The following is a 20,158-nucleotide window of genomic DNA, read 5'->3' on the forward strand; positions in this document are numbered from 1 at the left end:
AGAGTGGCCAATAGTGCTGATTTATGAAAGAAAACAAAAATTCTCAGATTTTGGGTATAAGAGGTTTCTGCCCGACAGCAACGTCTTATCAGATTATAATGTGAAAAATAATTGATAGATGAGGAAGAAAAAGGAGCTGAAGATGAGTATTTCAGCATGTGAGGCTGCTGGAGGACTGGGTTTGTCAGGAAGCTGTGACTCAGCACATTTCAGCTTCTGACCCACTTACAGCCTCAGGCATCAACACGTTTTATTTTCTACTGCATCACGACTCAACAACAACTGTGACGAGAAAACGCCATCGAGGCCAGCAGGATGATGATGAGGAGGAGGAAGAGCTCTGAAAGTGTTAATGAGTTTTATTCCTTTACTTGCAGCTGTGCCTGAAAAATAAACATTAGTGCTTAAAATGACAAAGATCCAGGTCCTCGGATCCAGTACTTAGGCCAGATCCACGTCCTCGGATCCAGTACTTAGGCCAGATCCATGTCCTCGGATCCAGTACTTAGGCCAGATCCACGTCCTCGGATCCAGTACTTAGGCCAGATCCATGTCCTCGGATCCAGTCTTCAGGCCAGATCCATGTACACGGATCCAGTCGTCAGGCCAGATCCATGTACACGGATCCAGTCGTCAGGCCAGATCCATGTCCACGGATCCAGTCCTTAGGCCAGATCCACGTCCTCGGATCCAGTACTTAGGCCAGATCCACGTCCTCGGATCCAGTCCTTAGGCCAGATCCATGTCTTCGGATCCAGTCTTCAGGCCAGATCCACGTCCTCGGATCCAGTCTTCAGGCCAGATCCATTTCCTCGGATCCAGTCTTCAGGCCAGATCCATGTCCTCGGATCCAGTCTTCAGGCCAGATCCACGTCCTTGGATCCAGTCCTTAGGCCAGATCCACAGCCTCGGATCCAGTCCTTAGGCCAGATCCACGTCCTCGGATCCAGTCTTCAGGCCAGATCCACGTCTTCGGATCCAGTCCTTAGGTCAGATTCAAGCCCTCTGATCCAGTCCTTAGCCCAGATCCACGTCCTCGAATCCAGTCCTTAGGTCAGATCCATGTCCTCTGATCCAGTCCTTAGGCCAGATCCAAGCCCTCTGATCCAGTCCTTAGGCCAGGTCCATGCTATCTGATCCAGTTTTTAGGCCAGATCCAAGCCCTCTGATCCAGTCCTTAGGCCAGGTCCAAGCCCTCTGATCCAGTCCTTAGGTCAGATCCATGTCCTCTGATCCAGTCCTTAGGCCAGATCCAAGCCCTCTGATCCAGTCCTTAGGCCAGGTCCATGTCATCTGATCCAGTCCTTAGGCCAGATCCAAGCCCTCTGATCCAGTCCTTAGGTCAGATCCAAGCCCTCTGATCCAGTCCTTAGGTCAGATCCACATCCTCTGATCCAGTCCTTAGGTCAGATCCACATCCTCTGATCCAGTCCTCAGGCCAGATCCATGTTCTCTGATCCAGTCCTTAGGTCAGATCCACATCCTCTGATCCAGTCCCTAGGTCAGATCCATGTTTTTTTTTGCACCCAAAAATGTGTTTTTTTAGCTGTAAACAACACAGTTTTACTTAATTGTGATGATAACTACATATACTGTATTTTTTTTATTCATTTTAAAAAAGGGATTTTGTGGGTAAAAAATGGCTCAAAGCGCCCTCTTCAGGGTAAAATCAGGTCATGTTTTTCGTGGCATAGAGAGGTTATCTACGTCAAGAGAAAATTTAAAAACCCCACAGCCCCTCCCTCCAGATGCAGGTAGGCGGGTCTTTGCCTTGCAGGCGTAGAAACCACATGACAACATGAAACTTTCCACTAAGACAATAATTTCACTGATAACAACTTAGACTGGAGTTATACACTTTTTACACCACAAAGCAGCTCATTTAAATGTGGATGCACCCAGTAAAGCAATCCCATTAATCCTTTCCCATCGCCCAGTGGCTACCACTCCCTCCTCGGGACAAGTGCTGCACCTTTTGTTCAGATGGGAGTGTGCAGCTCGATGTCGTGTTCCCAACAACATCATTCAAGCCTGAAAGAAAACTGTTGATGCAGGAATAAGGGCTGATTTTCTCAGTGCGCTCAAAAACCAGACTTTTTTTACCCGTGTAAAAGTGGTAGAGAAGACTTTTGGTCCAGACATCTGTGCTAATTGAAATCCAAGTTTGCTATTGGAAAAATTAATTGAAATGTCCCCCAAAGTTGGACTAACTCGTAGGAAGAAGCCCTTCAGCCTTGTAACCAAACACCGCATCCTAGTACTTGACTCTGCATCAGTCTTATGAGCCGGAAGTGTTGCGAGCATTGTTTCTATCCATTGCTTCAACCTGCCAAAGGTCACATGACCACACCAACCAGGGCCGTTACATTGTCTGTGCGTGTTGAGAGTTTGTCAGTCTGTCAGCGCTTTAAAAGGGTTTCCATCGTTCTGTAAATAGGAGGTTTTAGAGATTTTTCTAGCCATCATTCATTTAAAAGAAAGCATCACTTTAGAATAAGATTAGAATATACTTAGTTCAGATACACACACACACACACATATATATATATATTTATAGAGAGACAGAGAGAGAGAGAAAGAGAGAGAGAGTTTCATCAGACCTGCAGGTTTCTGGGAGTTTGTTCCACATGTGAGGAGCATAAAAGCTGAACGCTGCCTCTCCACGTTTAGTTCGGACTCTGGGAACAGAAAGTAGACCTGACCCTGATTAACTGAAGGATCTGGTTGCTTCATAACCAACCAGAAGATCCTGATTGTATTTTGGTCCTAAACCATTCAGGTCTTTGTAAACTAACAGCAGTTAGCCAGGCAGGAATCCAGTGTAAAGATCTGAGGAATGGAGTTCTAGGATCCACAGTCAATAAGGTTGTCTGTCAGCTTCTGCAGGAACCTGATTGAGGCCAGAAAATGTAAAACAATAACATGACATAAAATACACAGAACACAGCTGCTGCCTTTGACTTTTCAGATAGTCCATGAACGCACCACTGGTGAACAAAAAGTCTGTGTAGATGTAAATCTGAATGTAAGGTCTGCATGTTCTCAGGACCTAAGACCGTTTGTCTAAAATCAGTGACCGGCACTAAAGACCGCCTCAGGGACACTAGCAGGATAATTTACGACTCTTCATCCCAACACAAACAGAGGAAGAGGAGGATGACCGCAAGGCGAGTGAGCGAGGTTGTTCACGTTTTATCTGCCACCACATTAAAATAAAACCAGATTCTGTCAAATTTAAACATAAAGTGTTCTGAAAATGGGAGGAAATGAGCAAACAGCTGTTAAACCTGCAGAGACGGGACACTAATGAAGCTCCAAACCTGTGCAAAGCTTCAAATATGACGCAGATCCATTATCATCACAGAGACCTTCCTCCTCCCATGTGGCCATATTATGTTTGGAGATTTTGCAGCCTCTGCTGGTTACAAGCACAGCTTCAGAACTTTCTTTGATCACCAGCCAATGTTGTTAGTTTCCTAAAGTTAACGGCCAATCAGAATTTCCACTAGCCACAGTTTTTTGGAGGGAAGGGCCGAAATAAGTCATTCATTCAATATCTGAACCGCATAGTCCATTAAGGGTTGTGGGGAAGCTAGAGCCTATCCAAGCATGTATCAGGTTAGAGGCACGTACACCTGGACACCATCGCAGGGCCAACACAGAATGAGACAAACAGCCATTCACACACACACTCCTAGGGTGAATTTAGAGTGACCAATTTACCCAACATGCATGTCTTTGGACGGTGGGAGAAGCCGGAGAACCCAGAGAGAACCCACGCATACACGGGGAGAACATGCAAACTGCACACAGAGAGGCCAGCCCCCCAGCCGAGGCTCGAACCAGTGACCTTCTTGCTGTGAGGCTGCGGTGCTAACCATCACACCACCGGGAAGCTGAATGTATGAAATCATACACGTTTATTTAAATCGTTTCATTGATGTTTTTTTATGAAAATGCTGAGCAGCAATAACATTCTCTCTCTGTTCTCGCTAACCAGCCGAGTCATTTCCACTGTCCATCCACCACATTTCTGTTCTGTCCTACACATCTTCATTTGGTGAAATTTCTCTCCTCGTTCAGCTGCACTTTGCAGAACTTTGTTTTACAGCTGTACGTTGTGACTGAAAGACGAACTCTTAATGACAACATTAAATCAGATCAGCAGAAAGCCCCCCCATTGTTCCAGCTGAACTGTGGGGTGGGAGTGTTGCTTTGATTTATACTCCCTGGCGTGGCGGCTGGGTGGGGTTTACCTGCAGCTGGAACCCCTGCAGTATGTCAGCGTCTGGGTGGTCCGATGATGGGAGGTCTTCTCTAGAGGCTGGATTCTCTGTCATGGTCTCACCCACATTTCTGCCAGCTGACTGGATGATAGGGGTATCGTAACCTAGCAACCCTCAGATATCTCCCAGCATTCCTCTGAGTTATCTCCGGTCCCAGTGGACTGAACAAGGTTTCAGCAGCCATCAAACAAACTCCCACTCAGGAAACAGGAATATATCAATATGTACTTATGATGAAAGGCTGTTGTCATGGTTACCTGGAGGATTACAATAATTACAGCCTGATTTAAGAAGGAAGGCAGAGTTGCTGTCTGTCACAAAAACAGGACAGAGGAGCGTCTGTTTCATGCTGTTTTTGAGCAGATTTCCTCCTTAAATCGGTTTGTCACCTGCCAACATTGTTGCTTAGCAACAGTCAAGTTCCTGAAAATAAAACCTGAATCCAAAAATAGACGCAGAGCCACGTCAAAGACTCAGAAAAGAAGAGGACGGCTCCAAGTGTTTTCAAAAATCCATGACAGGTGTTAACTCACCTGTCTGCTGCCAACATCACATCTCTGCTTACAACACAGCACATAAACCACTTCACTGACTCGTCCTGTACACTGCCACCCACTGACCAATAAATCACAACGTCAAATAGATTAAAACATCCCTGTACATGTCTTTAAAAGAAAAATATTAATCCTTTTCTAGTAATGAATGTATTATCGCTCATTTATCCCAGCAGAGATGCTGTCCTCTCTGTTCAGAGTGGTATCATCCCTCCATCTGCCGTATCGATCAGCCCATCGATGAGCAGGAGCCATCAGACTGTAATTGATCAGCCTCTAGAGACGTGGTTTTTCTCTGTTCTCTGTTCTGGCAGATTATTGGCTGTTATCTGTCTGTCAACAGGATTACACGAAACCTGAAGCTGAATCTTGTGAACCGGATTGAGGAGTTGACACATGATGATGATTTTCATTTAAACTGGCCTTTGTGAAATGAAGTTTAATAATTTTATTAAATACATTAAATACTTTTAAAGTAGTAAAATCACATTGTTTTGTTCTGATAGTTTCTTCATAGAAATGGTTCCCAGCTTTATAAACCAGAAGACAGATGCATAAAATAACTGATGCAGTTCACAGAAAATGATTTAAATAAAAACATATATGTTTTGCGAAAAACCGTTTTCACTGCAACCTCTTATTGACAAGGCCTATTTTTCTGTCTCCTGTCTGACATGACACACTCAGAATAAATATGATAAGTCTTTTTCACAGCTACCAAGGCTGTATGTATAATCTTGGTCTCTAAAGAAAGCTGAGACATGTGAGATTACTACTGTCAGAGTAAATTCACCTGGAACACAGTAGAACATGTAAATTTATCTATTTCCAAATGAAAACCACATTACTTTCAGTGGAAACCAGAGGATAGCAGGAAACTAGGAAAATCTCAGAGAGGGCAGACCTTTACCAAGGCTTTTTTTTTTTTTTTTTTTGCCAGTGAATGTGAGCATTGTTTTTGAGTTAGAAGCTCTAGTGGTAAAATTATCCCTACCTCTCCATAGTAAAGAATTCTTTAAAAAAAATTCCTTAATAAAGTCGGTGCTCACGAACTCCCAAAATCTGATAAATCTGATTTGTTCCTTATTCCATTTGTGAGATTTCTCAAAAATGCAATTAAAACCTGTCCATAATGTTTTGACTTATGTTGCAAACAGACTGACAAGGCAATGCTGCCGAATGAATGACCTTAACCTTAATGTTCCTAGAAATGAGTAAAGTAATTCCAGGTATAAGTGAAGAAACCCTAGGAACGAGTAAAGTAGTCCTTGGCATGAGTAAAGTACTCCTGGGAATTAGTAAAGTAGTCCTTGGCATGAGTAAAATAGTCCTAGGAATTAGTAAAGTAATCCTAGTAAAGAGTAAAGTAATCCTAGGAACTAGTAAAGTAGTACTAAGAATGAGTAAGCAGTCCTAGGAATGTGTAAAGTAATCCTGGGCATGAGTAAAGTAATCCTGGGAACAAGTAAAGTAGTCTTAGGAACAAGTAAAGTAATCCTAGGAATGAGTAAAGTTATCCTAGGAATGAGTAAAGAAGTACTAGGAATGAGTAAGCAGTCCTAGGAATGTGTAAAGTAATCCTAGAAATGAGTAAAATAATCCTATGAAAGAGTAAATAAGTACTAGGAATAAGTTAAACTGTCCTTGGAATGTGTAAAATAGTTCTAGCAATGAGTAAAGTAATCCTGGGAACAAGTAAAGTAGTCTTAGGAACAAGTAAAGTAATCCTTGGAACAAATATAGTAATCCTAGAAATGAGTAAAGCAGTCCTTGGAATCAGTAAAGTAGTCCTAGGAATGAGTAATGTAATGTCTGATGAGGAACTGTACTACAGTAGAAGGTAAAAAGTGAACCTGAGCAGGTTTCTAAGTGTTTTAATAGATGTTACACAGATAAATATCTCAAGAAACCATCAGTCGATGATGCTGATGGACACCTCTATCAATGGTCAGAGTCACGAGGATCCAGGGATAGCCCCCACATTCACCTAAGAAACACCAAGAGGATCCAAAAAGAAGTCAAGCCCAAGATAGTCTGTGATAGGGAGAGTGAATCCATTCATCCATTTTCTGCCGCCTATTTGGGATTGGGTCATGGGAGCAGCTGCCTAAGCAGGGCCTAAGCAGGGAAACCCAGACTTCCTTCTCTCCGGCCACATTCACCAGGTCGTCTGGGGGAATCCCGAAGCATTCCCAGGCTAGCAGAGAGATGTAGTCATTCTAGCGTGTCCTGGGTCTTCCCCAGAGCCTCCTCACGGTGGGACCCGTACCTGGAACACCTCACCAAGGAGGAGTCCAGGAGGCATTCTGACCAGATGCCCAAGCCACCTCATCTGGCTGCTCTGGATGTGGAGGAGCAGTGACTCTACTCTGAGCCCCTCCCTAGTCACTGAGCTTCTCACCCTATCGCTAAAGGAGAGTACAGCAACCCTGAGGAAAAACTTATTTCGGCCGCTTGTATTTGTGATCTCATTCTTTCGGTCACTACTCATAGCTCGTGACCACCGGTGAGGGTAGGAACATTCAACCGGTAAAGAGTTTTGTCTTTTGGCTTAGCTCTTTCTTTACCGCAACAGACTGTTGCAGAGTGCACATCACTGCAGACGCTGCACCACTCTGCCTGTTGATCTCCCGCTCCATCCTCCCCTCAAGATCTTGAGATTCTTGAACTCCTCCACTTGGGGCTGGAGAAAGCACTCCACCCTTTTCCGGGTGAGGAACATGGTCTCAGATTTGGAGGTGCTGATTCTCATCCCAGCCGCTTCACACTCGGCTGCGAATCAGTCCAGTGAGAACTGAAGATCATGGCCCAATGAAGCCAACAGAACCACATCATCTGCAAAGAGCAGAGATCCAATCCTGAGGCCACCAAACCGGATCCCCTCAACACCTCGGCTGCACCTAGAAATTCTATCCATTAAAGTTATAAACAGAATCATAACAAAGGGCAGCCTTGGGAGAGTCCAACCTAACTCTGTTTCCTTGTCAGAAGATGTGTCGGTGGGATTCAGGGTGTCTTTAAAGTATTTTTTCCACCAAACATCCTAAGTCGAGGTCAGCAGCCCCCCATCCCCACTGGATCACTGCTTCCCCCTCCTGAGCTGCCAGATGGTGGATCAGAATCTTCTCGAAGCCGTCCAGAAGTCATTCTCCATGGCCTCTCCAAACTCCTTCCATGCCCGAGTTTTTGCCTTAGTGACCACAGAAGCTGCGTTCCGCTTTGCCTGCCGGAAATGGGAGTCAGAAACTCTTTCTGACAGGGAACTCCACCAGATGTTCCCAGCAAACGCTCAAAACGTGCTTGGGTCTGCCACATCTGAATCGCATCCTCCCCCACCATCTGAGCCAACTCACCACCAGGTGGTGATCAGTTGACAGCTCTGCCCCTCTCTTCACCCAAGTGAACAAGACATGCAGCCACAAGTCTGAAACGACTACAAAATCGATCATCGAACTGCAGCCTAAAGTGTCCAGGCGCAAAGTGCACATGCTTGAACATGGTGTTCATTATGGACAATCCATGATGAGCACAAAAGTCCAACAACAAAACATCACTCAAATTCAGATCAGAGGGGTCGTTTCTCCCAATCACGCCCCTCCAGGTCTCACTGTCATTGCCTATGTGAGCATTGAAGTCCCCCAGTAGAACGAGGGAGTCCCCAGAAGAAGTGCTCTACAACACCCCTTCCAAGGTCTCCAAAAAGGTAGGTACTCTGAACTGCTGTTTGGTGCAAAAGCACAAAAACTAGTCAGGACCTGTCCCCCCACCTGAAGGCAGAGGAAGGCTACCCTCTCCTCCACCAGGGTACACCCCAACGTACAGACACCAAGTCGGGGGGCAATGAGCATGCCCAAAACTGCTCAGTGCCTCTCACCAGGAGCAACTCCAGAATGGAAGAGGATCCAGCCCCTCTCAAGGACAGTGGTTCCAGAGCCCAAGCCGTGCGTCGAGGTGAGTCCAACTATATCTAGCCGGAACCGCTCAACCTCGCACACCAGCTCAGGCTCCTTCCCCACCAGAGAGGTGATGTTCCACGTCCCTAGAACTAGCTTCTGCAGCCGAGGATCAAGATCAAGGAATCTTTATTATCCCTTGAGGGTAATTTGTAATTTGGAACTCATGAGCCAAGGGGTAACTTTGATCTGCAAGGTCTCATGATCCCTTGCCTTGCCTCATGAGTCCTTGTTCAGGACTCTGGTGTGGTGCAGGGCTGAGAGGTCATGCAGGCAGATCCCTGCAATTTTCCCACACAGTCTTACAATTCCCTGAAATCTGTTCTTGTGTTTTAGAGAAAGGGAGCCGTACCAACATATAAAAGAAAAATTTCAAAGGGATTCAATAAAACAAGAATAACACATTCACATAAAACTACTCTCAACATTAAGGGGCCGTCCTCACAACGCCGGATTGCAGCCGCTAAAAATACCGCTAAAGTATTTTAGCAAACCACCCTTTCATCCCCACGAAGCCAGGGATTAGCCTCCATGAAACCAACCAGGTCTGAAGCCAGGTACCAAAGTGGATCGGTTTGAGTCCTCTACCATCTGCGGTACTGTGCGTACAGTGAAGCCGCAGAACTCGAGGATATGATGTTAATGTGATGAACACGCGCCGACTCCCAATCCACCCTTCCTCAATTTTTTTATGCTTTATAGTCAAGCATTTTTTGAAGAAGAAACTCAACTTCTTTATTAGTCCAAAGAAATGTTTCTCTTTTACTTTGCAGTGAATCCTCAGCTATCTTCTCTTCTCTGCTTCCCATGTGAACTTCCTGCAACACGCCATGAGCCTTTATCTGTGCATGCGTTGCTTTGCTCTGGCTTTAAAGTGTTACTATTTAGCACCTCCCACAGCCTGTAGTATGTACTACAGCAGTGTAGTGGGGATGTTGAAGCCTTTCTACTTTTTGCCACCATTTTCACGCCGTTTTCACACCTGAACCGGCTTCGGTGCCATGTTGACATAGCCTAAAACTACGAAGCTTACTATAAATACGCTGGTGAGTTTCCTGCACACAGCGTCGACATGAAGGTCAAAGGACAGCCTGTCATCTAGGTGGGTGCTCAGGTATTTATGTGTTTACCACCTCTACTGCTTGGTTTTCAATGCTAACAGGGAGAGATGTTTGGAGGATTCTTCTAAGTCTATGCACGTTTCTTTTGTTTTACTGATGGTAATATTTAAAAAAGATTACCTACAGTGAATTCCTTCACTACAGGTCCATGATCAGGGTTGTCACTGCTCAGCAAGGATACAATAACTGTGTCATCCACAGATTTAACAATATCCCAACCTACATGTTGGCTGTGGCACTCGTTTGTATATAAAACAAATTTAAAAAGTGAGAGGACGCAGCCCTGTGGGGATCAGTGGAAGAGATGAGGTGTCTGAGAGAACACCATTTCCTCTCACCCGTTGTGGTCACTCTGTTAAAAAGTTAACCAGCCAGGCTACAAGACCAGAATCCATGTTGTGGAAGTCCCTTAATCTTTCTGCTAAAACGAATGCAGGTAAAAGCAGATGTGAAGTCAACGAATAAAAGATGTGCAAAGGACCTGGCTCCTTCAAGCTGGGTTAAAACTAATTCAGCTGGGTACCTACTGCATCTTCAACCCCTCTGCCTGACCTGTAAATGAACTGTAGCGGGTCTAGATTTTCCTGGACACGGGTTAGAAGTGAATACTTGACAATTTTTTCAAATGACTTCATGACCAGGGAGGTTAGTGGAACAGGTCTGAAGTTGTTAGGAGTTTTCGGAGATGCAGATTTAGGTACTGGAACAATGGAAGAATCTTTCCAGAGTAAAGGGACGGGATGTTGAAAAAATAAAACTAAATATACCTGCCAACAGCACAGTTTTTAATGACCCGCCCTCCAATGCCATCAGGACCAGGACTTTTCCTCTCCTTAACTCCACGGAAGAGTTTAACAGTGTTGCTCCTTTCAACGACAGTGCTCTGAGAAGAGACAATATTTCTAAAAACAGACATTTCTTCACTAAAATCAAGACATTAAAATGGTTAAATGGTTTCACCCCCTCCCATGGGGGCCAACCGAGCCCCATGGGGAGAGGCCCGGCCACTAGGCGCTTGTCGCCGTGCCCCACCTCCAGGCCTGGCTCCAGAGGGGGGCCCCGGTCACCCATATCCAGGCAAGGGAAACCTGGATCCACAGATTTGACTCATCATAGGGGTCTATTGAGCCGCGCTAGGTCTGGTCCCTCCCCAAGAGACCTGTTTGCCTTGGGTGACCCTACCACGGGCATAAAGCCCACGACAACATAACTCCTAGGATCTTCAGGACATGCAAACTTCTCCACCACGGTAAGGTGGTGGCTGAGGGAGGAGAAGAGTGAATCCTTCATTATAAAACCATAGGAGTCATAGGAGAACACATTAGCTGAGGTTTTAGAGGTGGAATCATTTGAAATGTGGTCTGTCGTAACACAGATTAGTTTCTTTGCTGTTTCAGCAGCAGATCAGCAGCCATGTTCTGCCTGGTGTGATCTAAAGAAAATGAGACTGGAGACATTTTATTTTCACGTTAAAATCTGTGTCATATACGGCTCTATGGTGCGGCTTGACCACAGGTCTGTTGTGGTGGCGAAACATTGGACTGTAGCCACGTCCTTCACAACACCCTCACCACACTCATCATACAGGGCAGGGAGAGACACTCCACTAAAATAGTGACGAGATAGCAGTGATACCGTTTGTCCAAAGTGTTGATGAGGTTCTTAAATCGCTGTGTTAATTAAGCGCTGGTCTTTGGCGAGAAAAAAAGTTGTTTGTTCACAACGTTTATCGTTTTTTGTCTCTGGGAGCTGCTGAATTGTTTAGTTGCGACTCACAAAACTGAACATTTTTCTGTTCTCTCATGTTGCGTCACAACCCCCCGTGTGCACGTCTACGTGATCGTGCGCAACATTTCACTTGCACGCCGCCTGTCGCTTGGCTGGAGGAGGGCAGCAATTTACGCCTCATCGTGCAAGTTCCATAGAAAATGATGGAGAAGGAGCGATGTCGCCTCCCTTGTGTCCAGCCCATAACTGGAGAGGTGTTTGCAACTCGAGCTGAATGAAACCAAAGCGGCTGGGACTGTGGGAGGAGTCTGCAGCAGAGCGCTGCAAGTGGCGCTCAATTTGCAACTGAAAACAGCACAAGAGGAAGCTGAGAAGGAGCAAAAAATCAGACCATCTTGTTTTTATGATCGTTGAAAACCCAGATCGTAATTGTAATCAAAATTCAATTTATCGGCCAGCCCTACGTCATGTTGCTATGCTACATGTTAGCATTGGTGCTTCCTGGTGTCTGCTAACATCTGCTAGAATGCAGAATCTCATATACTGCTTTTATGAGGGAGGGGTCTATGCTTCAGAGGTTAAAGAAGAGCTGGAACCGTTAGCTTCAAGGAATAAAAAGTTTAATAAATTCAATAATGTCCTTTTCAATTTAATAAAATGTAACAAGCTGAAATAATACCTGAATATAAGTGATAAATGGAAGAGAAAAACTCTGGCTTTGATCAAAGAGGAGTTTAAAGAATAGAGTAAAAGAAGGTTGCTGGTTCAATCCCGAACTTCACCTCTCAGTATTTCACTGTGGTTACTTATAAAATTTCTGTTTAATCATCTGCAGTACATGCAAATGAAATATTCAACTGAAGGTAAAATCTAAACAAAAACAACTGATCTATTGAAACAGTAAAAAATATTCAGATAACGGTTATAATGCTGATAAGGAAACGAAATAAGGGAAGCTCAGTCCAGCTTACAAAACATGTTCATCTGAAACTGGTATTTGATTTATCATTAATCAAAGTTTCTGTCAGATTATATTAGTTTTATTCTTTTTGTTTGCCACGATAACAGAATATTTGAGGGTTTATACGTTTAAACATGCTTGTAATGCTTCACTGTTTTATCAGCAACCTTCACATGTGTCTGGCTGGATGGAGGTCTCAGCAGCACATCAGAGACCTGCTGAAAGTGACCACCGCTCCCAGTCAGCCACATCAATTATTCAGAGTGACACCAGACACCAGCAGGGATCAGTACTGGGGAGGAAGGGAGTCCAGACTGAATCACATCTGACAAACAAAGAGAAAGATTTGAGGACAAGCTGACAGCAGCAGGTATTTTCGTCGTCCAGGACGCTGACCCTCATCCTGTTTCTGGTCAACCTCCACACAACTTCCTGCATCATGACTACGCAGATGATGCTCACCTTTACTGATTATTCCCACCAGATGACCCCACGGCTGCAGCTTGTTTCTATGGAAACCTGGTTGTGATGGTGGATGTGCTCCCATCTCCATGGTCCTCTCTCACAGTGAAATCCTTGAAGATGGACCAGAACCCAGTAGAGCCCGCTGCTCACATGACCCTCCACCCCTCACTGACCTCCACAGACTTCCATAAAATTCAGAGAGACTTCTGGGTCTGCAACAGCTGTTAAAACTCATCATCATCACTTTATTCATTTGTCCCTCAAGAGGGCAGTTTGGTTTGCAGCAGACATGTACAGTCACATTTTAAACAGGAGATAAAAAAAAACAAAAAAATATATAAATTATGAGCAGCTAATTAAAACAAGATCTCAATTCAAACGTTTAAAACAAGGTACATAATTAAAAATAATCAACCAATAAAAAGAGGTGAAAGTATCTGCAGCACAGAGCAGCTACCTCTTCACCTCCCTGGTGTTCAGAGTCCGGATGGAGAGGCACAAAGGAAAACCTGGATCTGTTTTAGTAGCAGGAGGAGCAGACAGTCGAAGACCAGAAGGAAGTAGCTTGTATTCATGGTTCAGAGGATAAGTTCTGTCTTCACTTCCTTCATCACCCTGATGTTAAACACATCATCCAGGCAGTTGAATTTCACCCTGGCTACACACAGTTCTCCCTAAGGAGCCCTTTTCCTAGATGGCAAGGTTTCCATAGCAACAAATGATTGAAAAGGAAATGACAGATTCGATATAAGCACTATAAAACATTTTCATCAGGCTCCAATCTATCTGGATTCCTCAAACAAAAGAGACGTCACTGGAGATTCTAGCAAAGCATCACAGTTCATATCAAGCTTCAGCTTATTCAGTTATATTATCAGTTATTATCAGTTATTATCAGTTATTATCAGTTTTATTATTAGTTATTATCAGTTATTATCAGTTATATATGGGGAACTGGAGATGGTCTAAAATCATTGCAGACATTGATTTGGAGGAAGGCTTCTTTACGCCAGCATATAAAACCCTCCAGAGCCTGTCCGTGACCATCTTCATCATCACCTGAATCGTCTCCATACTTTATAATAAAGCTGTCTGTGTGCTGGCTAATGCAATCGTCTGTGTATAAAATATATAAATGGGCAGATAAAACACAACCTTGAGGTGAGTCGGTGGAAGATGTTATGAATAATTTTCCTTTCATCCTTACTGTTTGTGGTCTGTCTGTGAGGAAAAACTTAAATCGAGCCCAGCAGGTAAGCAGTTCATCAGCTAAGATGTGAGGCTGGATTGTGTTAAAAGCTGATGAGAAATCAACAAGCAGCAGTCTAGCATGACTCTTACTACTTGCCTGTGTACATGGTTAAGTAAAGTAGTAGTGGCATCTCATACACCTGTCTCTATAGGAAAATTGCAGAGGGTCTAATAGATGCTCATTTTCTGCTAATACTTCTGCCTCAAGTAGTTTTTCTAATTGTTTAATCACCATAGAGGTTAAAGCCACCAGTCGAATTCAAGGTAGTTGGTTTGGTGACAGGCACCACGGCAGGCTGCTTCCATGAGGACGGAACATTTTGTTGAAAAAGAGACATTAAAACTAAAATAAAAAACAGGCCCATGCTGTTTTTAACAGACCTCCAATATGTTTGGGCCTGGACTTTTCCTTGGTTTGCATTTCTTGAAACAGATATTTCCGCTCCTTCTGGACCACCATGTTCCTCTCAGGAACATCGTCTGGTTCTCAGTCTGGACAGTTCTCATTGGTGGTTCCATGATGGTGGGAGGAGCTACCAAACTGCTAGCAGCGACATCCGGACCGGGGATCTAACTCTGCATCCTCCCATCGAGATGTCCTACCTCTGCTTTCTGCTTATGTACACAACACGAAAACATTATTTCTCTGTGTGGTTGAGGCCGAGATGTTCACTAGTCATTTTTTAGAAAACTCCAAGTCAAGTCACTTTTAGTTGTAAGGAGTAATCTGCCATCTGGTCTGCTTAGAACACGTCCACAGGATCTATCCAAGGAACATAAGATCGATACTTCTCCTTCTTCAGCAGCATTTCATAACGTCGCTGATCATCAGCTTAACATGGACATTTATTCAGATTAGTAAATATGCTCCTAACATGAAAAATAACTGTGAACTAAACGAAGAACTTTTCTAAACTAAAACTGCAGTTTATAGTTTTTTTTTCAGAATGTGGAGAGGATGGCTGAGATGTCATACACAAGTGCAGGAATCACCAACTCTGGACCTCCAAAGCTACCGCCTGCAGGTTTACATGTTCCCTGCTGGCTCAGGTGAATGAGGCAGGTGTGTTGCAGCAGGGTAACCTGCATGTAAAACCTGGAGGACAGCGGTCCGGAGGTCCAGAGAAAGAAAGAAATGTCTGTAAACCTCCAGCTCAAATATTAAAGTTCTGTGAATCCTGACGAACGTCCTGCCGTCCAGTTTGGTGAATCTGTGAATTCTAGCCGCCATGTTTTCTACAGCTCTTCATGTTTGTGTTTCAGGTGCTGATCAGGCCGACGAGGCCAGAAGATAAACACATGCAGACATGATCCCTTATTCTCTCTGAGGTAACCACACTCAGTTCCTGTCGCTGACTGCATGTTACCCACGTTCCCACACATTTGTGGAAGTGTGTGTGTTTGAGGTGGACAAAGCTGTGGACTCTGGAATAATCCCTTTGTGTCCGTCCACCACATCAGACAATGCAGAGCTGGCAGCACAGCAGCCCCTGCAGAGCCATGCTCGCTGGGAGTTCTGCTAACTGTCTGAGATTTAGGTCCAAATAAATAATCTGACAAGAGCCAAAACCTCGGGTCACATGAGTCTGATGTAAGGCCAGCACAGAGGCAACTCCTGGATGAGTTAGCTTAGCTTAGCACAAAGAGTAGCGGCAGGTGGAAACTGTTAGCCCTTCCTCATCCTTTGTCCATGCTGGCCTCCTGCACATGCTCAGTTAGAAATTCTTTTGGATCCTTTCTTCTGCTGTTTACATGGCAGTTTTTAATCCATTAAAACTTCATAAGTCCCACATTTATTACCAGTTTACCACAGAAAAGGATTTTATTTGGATTCACGTTTACAGTTTGACATAAGTATCTGGCTGGAGTCAAAGCTGGGTGAAGGACTCAGCTCTAGCAGCCAGACGCTGCAGCAATAACAATAATAATAAAGTAAATGAATAAATAACTGTGTGGTGCATTATGGGAAATATAATGTGATGTAGACTGGTCAGATGTGTACTGGAGATTTTTTCTAAATGATCCAGGAGAATTTCCTCTACAACAAACTGTGTACTACAGCTACTACTAGTACACAGTTTTAACCAGTCTTTAACTAAATGTTCCCTTTGTGTCGCCCTCAGGAACTGACCAATCAGCAGTCAGGATGATGCCCAAGGTAAATATCATGTTTCTCACTCTCTGGAAGATATTTAAAGCTGCGTCAGACCCGGTTCTGGTTTCAGATAGAGGTATGGATGGAGGGACGGATCTTTAGAAGAACCAGGTTCAGACCCGGTTCTGGTTTCAGATAGAGGTATGGATGGAGGGACGGATCACTGGAAGAACCGGTTTCAGACCCGGTTCTGGTTTCAGATAGAGGTATGGATGGAGGGACGGGTCTCTGGAAGAACCAAGTTCACACCCGGTTCTGGTTTCAGATAGAAGTATGGATGGAGGGACGGGTTTCTAGAAGAACCGGGTCTAGACCATAACCAGCTTGGTCTTGGAATGGGGTGGAAAGTCCTCACAAAGATACAAATGTGTGTGTGTTAGCAGCAGTTGGCCCAGACGTCTCCGGGGAGTGTGTTGTCCCTCAGAGGGACCAGCATCCCAGGATCCCCTGCCGCCGCCATCGTGGTGAGACGAAGCACGCGCTCAGTTCGACTTCCATCAGCCTTCATATTAATCAGAAATCAGTGATCTGTAATCTCGCCCCTCCCCCGTCTCTCTGCAGGCCAGAGTGGAGGACGGCGTTATCTGCTACAAGGATCTGGCAGCGCTGCCGAGAGACAAAGCCATCCTGGACATAGAAAGACCAGACCTGATGATCTACCAGCCGCACTACAGCTACAGTCCCCTGGAGGTGATCCAGACCAGCCTTCCACACAGAAGCCACTTCACTTTCCCAGTTTTGCCCTCCACCAGTCTGTTTTCTCTCCCTCTCTTGCTTTGTGGACTTTCTCTCTTCTCGTCCTTTTCTGGTTCTTTGTGTCTTTCTGATAATTTTACATCTCTTACTCATCGTTCTTCAAACTTCTCCTGCGTATTTAGGGCCTCCTGGTCCACAGGTTCTGTACTTATGCAGCTGTTTTTGAGTCTCTGTGGACAAATTGTGTCTGTTTGGCTTTTTTTGTCCCTTTTCTGTCGTTCCTTATGGCTCTGGGGGATTTATACCTTTGTATTGTTGTTTAGTGTCTCTATGGTTTCTTTCTAAATGTTATTGGTCATTTTCTGCCTTTAAATGATCATGTTTCAGCTCATGTTGAGTCCCTTTCTGGCCGCTGTGTGTTTTTGGTCATTCTGAGTGTTTTCTTTGTGTCTGTGGTTATTTCTGTTTACTCATTTCTGAATCTTTGTGATTTTCTATCTTTTAGTCATTTCTCATCTTCAGCTCATGTGGAAACTCTTTCTGGCCACTTTGTTTTATGGTTCTTTTTGTGCCTTTTTTGTTGTTTTTTTGTCACTTTGTTGTAATTTTGTGTTTCTTTGGGGGTTTTTGAATGTTTTCTTTGTGTCTCTGCTGTTGTTTCGTGTCTCTGTGGTCGTCTGATGTCTCTTTTTGCATCCCCATAAGGTTCTTTGTGTCTCTTTTGGTCATTTTGTGCATCTGTATTGGTCTTTGTTGTTCTTTCTGTTGTGGTTGTTTTTGTCGAGTCCTATTGTGGTCTTTGCTCTTTCTGGTGATTATTTTAGTCTTGTGACCATCTTGTGTCATGCAGAAGCACAGAACCCTTGTAGCAATGCAGACACAAACAGTTAAAATCCTTCAGTCCATGATTCTTATTCCAGGAAGCTTTTGTTAATTATATGAATAGTGATAATTATTTATCTTCCTCTGATGTAAGAGATCATTTATCCTGAAATGAGAGTGTGTGATGGAAGCCAGTTTGTCCTGGACGTGTCGGGGTCCAGGTCGTTGCTAGCTGGGAACGGGAGGAGACCGGTCGCCATGACAGCAGGCTGGCCGGTCTGACAGTCGGTAGTTTGTTGGTTGGTTCTGTGTAATGAATGAAATGAAATGAAATGAAATGAAATGAATGAATGAAATGAAAAATACTTTATTAATCCCTTTGCAGGGAAATTCATGTTTTCAGTACAACCCATCCAAGACTAGACAAAACAACATATGATGACACAAACAGAACAGGCATACTGACGGAGCAGCCATTTCTACAGCGCTCCTTGTCTTAGATATAGGTGAAAGGTAACATTAGGGGGAGTAAGATGTAGCTGGAGAGGATAAAAAAGGCATCTCCACACTGGGCCTAAGGGCCCATTATTGAGATACAAAAAACACTCCTCAGTACATACAGAACATAACTCAGACAATCACAACATCAGAAACACATGGCAGGGGAGGAGAGGGGTCTCCCATCGCAGCAAGTGCAGACGCAGCTACATTCTCAGAGCGCGTCCAATGAACCCACTGCCCGGGAGTGGAGGGAGGTGGAAGGACAGCAAGGCAGTGAATAACGGGGAGGTGTATCTGTAGTGGTGTACTTGAGTGTGGTGCATGTGTGTGCGTAGAAGTGAGCATATGAACTTTGCCCCAGTTCTCCCTCACAGTCTCTGCCACCTGATGATAGTGGGGCATCCTTGAGGGCTGATCCAGGTTGAAGTCCATCGCCCGTGAAGAGGGTGAGGGGAGGGTGAGGGACTGAGCGTCCATCAACAAAACATTCCAGGGAGCTTTCAACCAGCCATTCAAGGCCAGCACAGGAGCCAAATTTGATAACAGCATTTGTTTTGGTTCAGGCCAGAGCTGTTTCGTCTGCCTTGAGTCTCTCAGTGGTCCCACTGGCGACTCCAATCATCCGAATTTAGGGTCAATTTCCATCCAGCCGAGCTGACAACTTCTCCAAGTTGGTGACCACCTCACGTACAAGCCCAGAAAGCGCAACCAGTTTGCCATCCAGAACTGGAATAGCCTCCAGTTTACGATTCAGCTCCTGCACCGCCACAGCCTGATTGTTCATAGCTCGGCACACACCAGCACAGAAATCCGGCAGCTTGCCAGTGACTGCCGACAGTGTCCGAATTTTGCGATATGCCAGGAAACCGCCCGCTCCAAACAGCAGAAACCCAGTTATCATGAAACCGAATGTATAGATGTCCTCCACGTCCTCGACAGAAAGAATCGACAGACACAAGACTTTCCACGCTCCCCAGGAATCCATCACATATCCAGCCGAAAACGTTCCGCCAGGGCAAGCAGGCTCCCCCACGCCTGTTTTCCGATTCGAATAAATTTGGTCGATTGCATTTAGGGACCAGCTGATCAAATCCATATCCAAGATTTAGTTTTGGAAGGAGATGCAGAGAGAGGCTCAGATAGATGACAGGACAGTAGCAGGGCAGAGTGGGAGGGAGGGAGAAGAAAAAGCGTCTGCCTCGGTTGAGAGCCGACGCAGTGTAAGGCTGAAAACAGGGACATCAATCTCCTGCTCAGCGATCGCACAGCTGAGGCCCACCGTGTGTGTTTGTGTATGTATTTGTGTGTGTGTGTTTGTATCAAGTTCTGGGAACATGAACATTGTGGGGATCCCAAAGAGTCGTCTCATTAACGTAACAGATTAGGACTGGTGCTGAGGGCTTGGTCAAAGGTCATGGCTCGAGGTTAAACCAGTCTCTAGGGGTCTGGATATATTTCTCTATTATATCCAGTGTTTTGACATCATTACCACCGTGAAAACATTTTAATTTTTGCTAATAAAACAAACCAACAAAGCTTAGCATATTATTGAGATCTCTTGTCCCCTGAGCTTGTCTGCTCAGGCTGTTGTGCGAAACCAGTAAATTTATTGCATTACATCAGGAAATTAAAGCTGCAGCGTGGAACAAAATCAAAGGTCAATGG

General features: G+C 44.7%; 1 protein-coding gene across 3 annotated transcripts in view; it reads left to right on the forward strand.

Moving 5' to 3' along the window:
- LOC121648971 (dematin-like) overlaps positions 1-20,158 on the forward strand; it is a 53,329-nt gene that overhangs the window by 13,852 nt on the left and 19,319 nt on the right. For 2 of the 3 annotated variants that reach the window (XM_041999494.1, XM_041999496.1), the window contains exons 2-5: positions 15,583-15,648; positions 16,443-16,477; positions 16,855-16,938; positions 17,036-17,164. In XM_041999494.1, coding sequence (XP_041855428.1) covers positions 16,466-16,477; positions 16,855-16,938; positions 17,036-17,164 — 225 coding nt within the window. In that variant the 5' untranslated portion in view covers positions 15,583-15,648; positions 16,443-16,465. The remainder of the gene's footprint in view (positions 1-15,582; positions 15,649-16,442; positions 16,478-16,854; positions 16,939-17,035; positions 17,165-20,158) is intronic. The other variant, XM_041999495.1, reaches the window with a different exon arrangement.

The sequence above is a fragment of the Melanotaenia boesemani genome, chromosome 11, assembly GCF_017639745.1.
Source record: "Melanotaenia boesemani isolate fMelBoe1 chromosome 11, fMelBoe1.pri, whole genome shotgun sequence".
Taxonomy (NCBI): Eukaryota; Metazoa; Chordata; class Actinopteri; order Atheriniformes; family Melanotaeniidae; genus Melanotaenia; species Melanotaenia boesemani.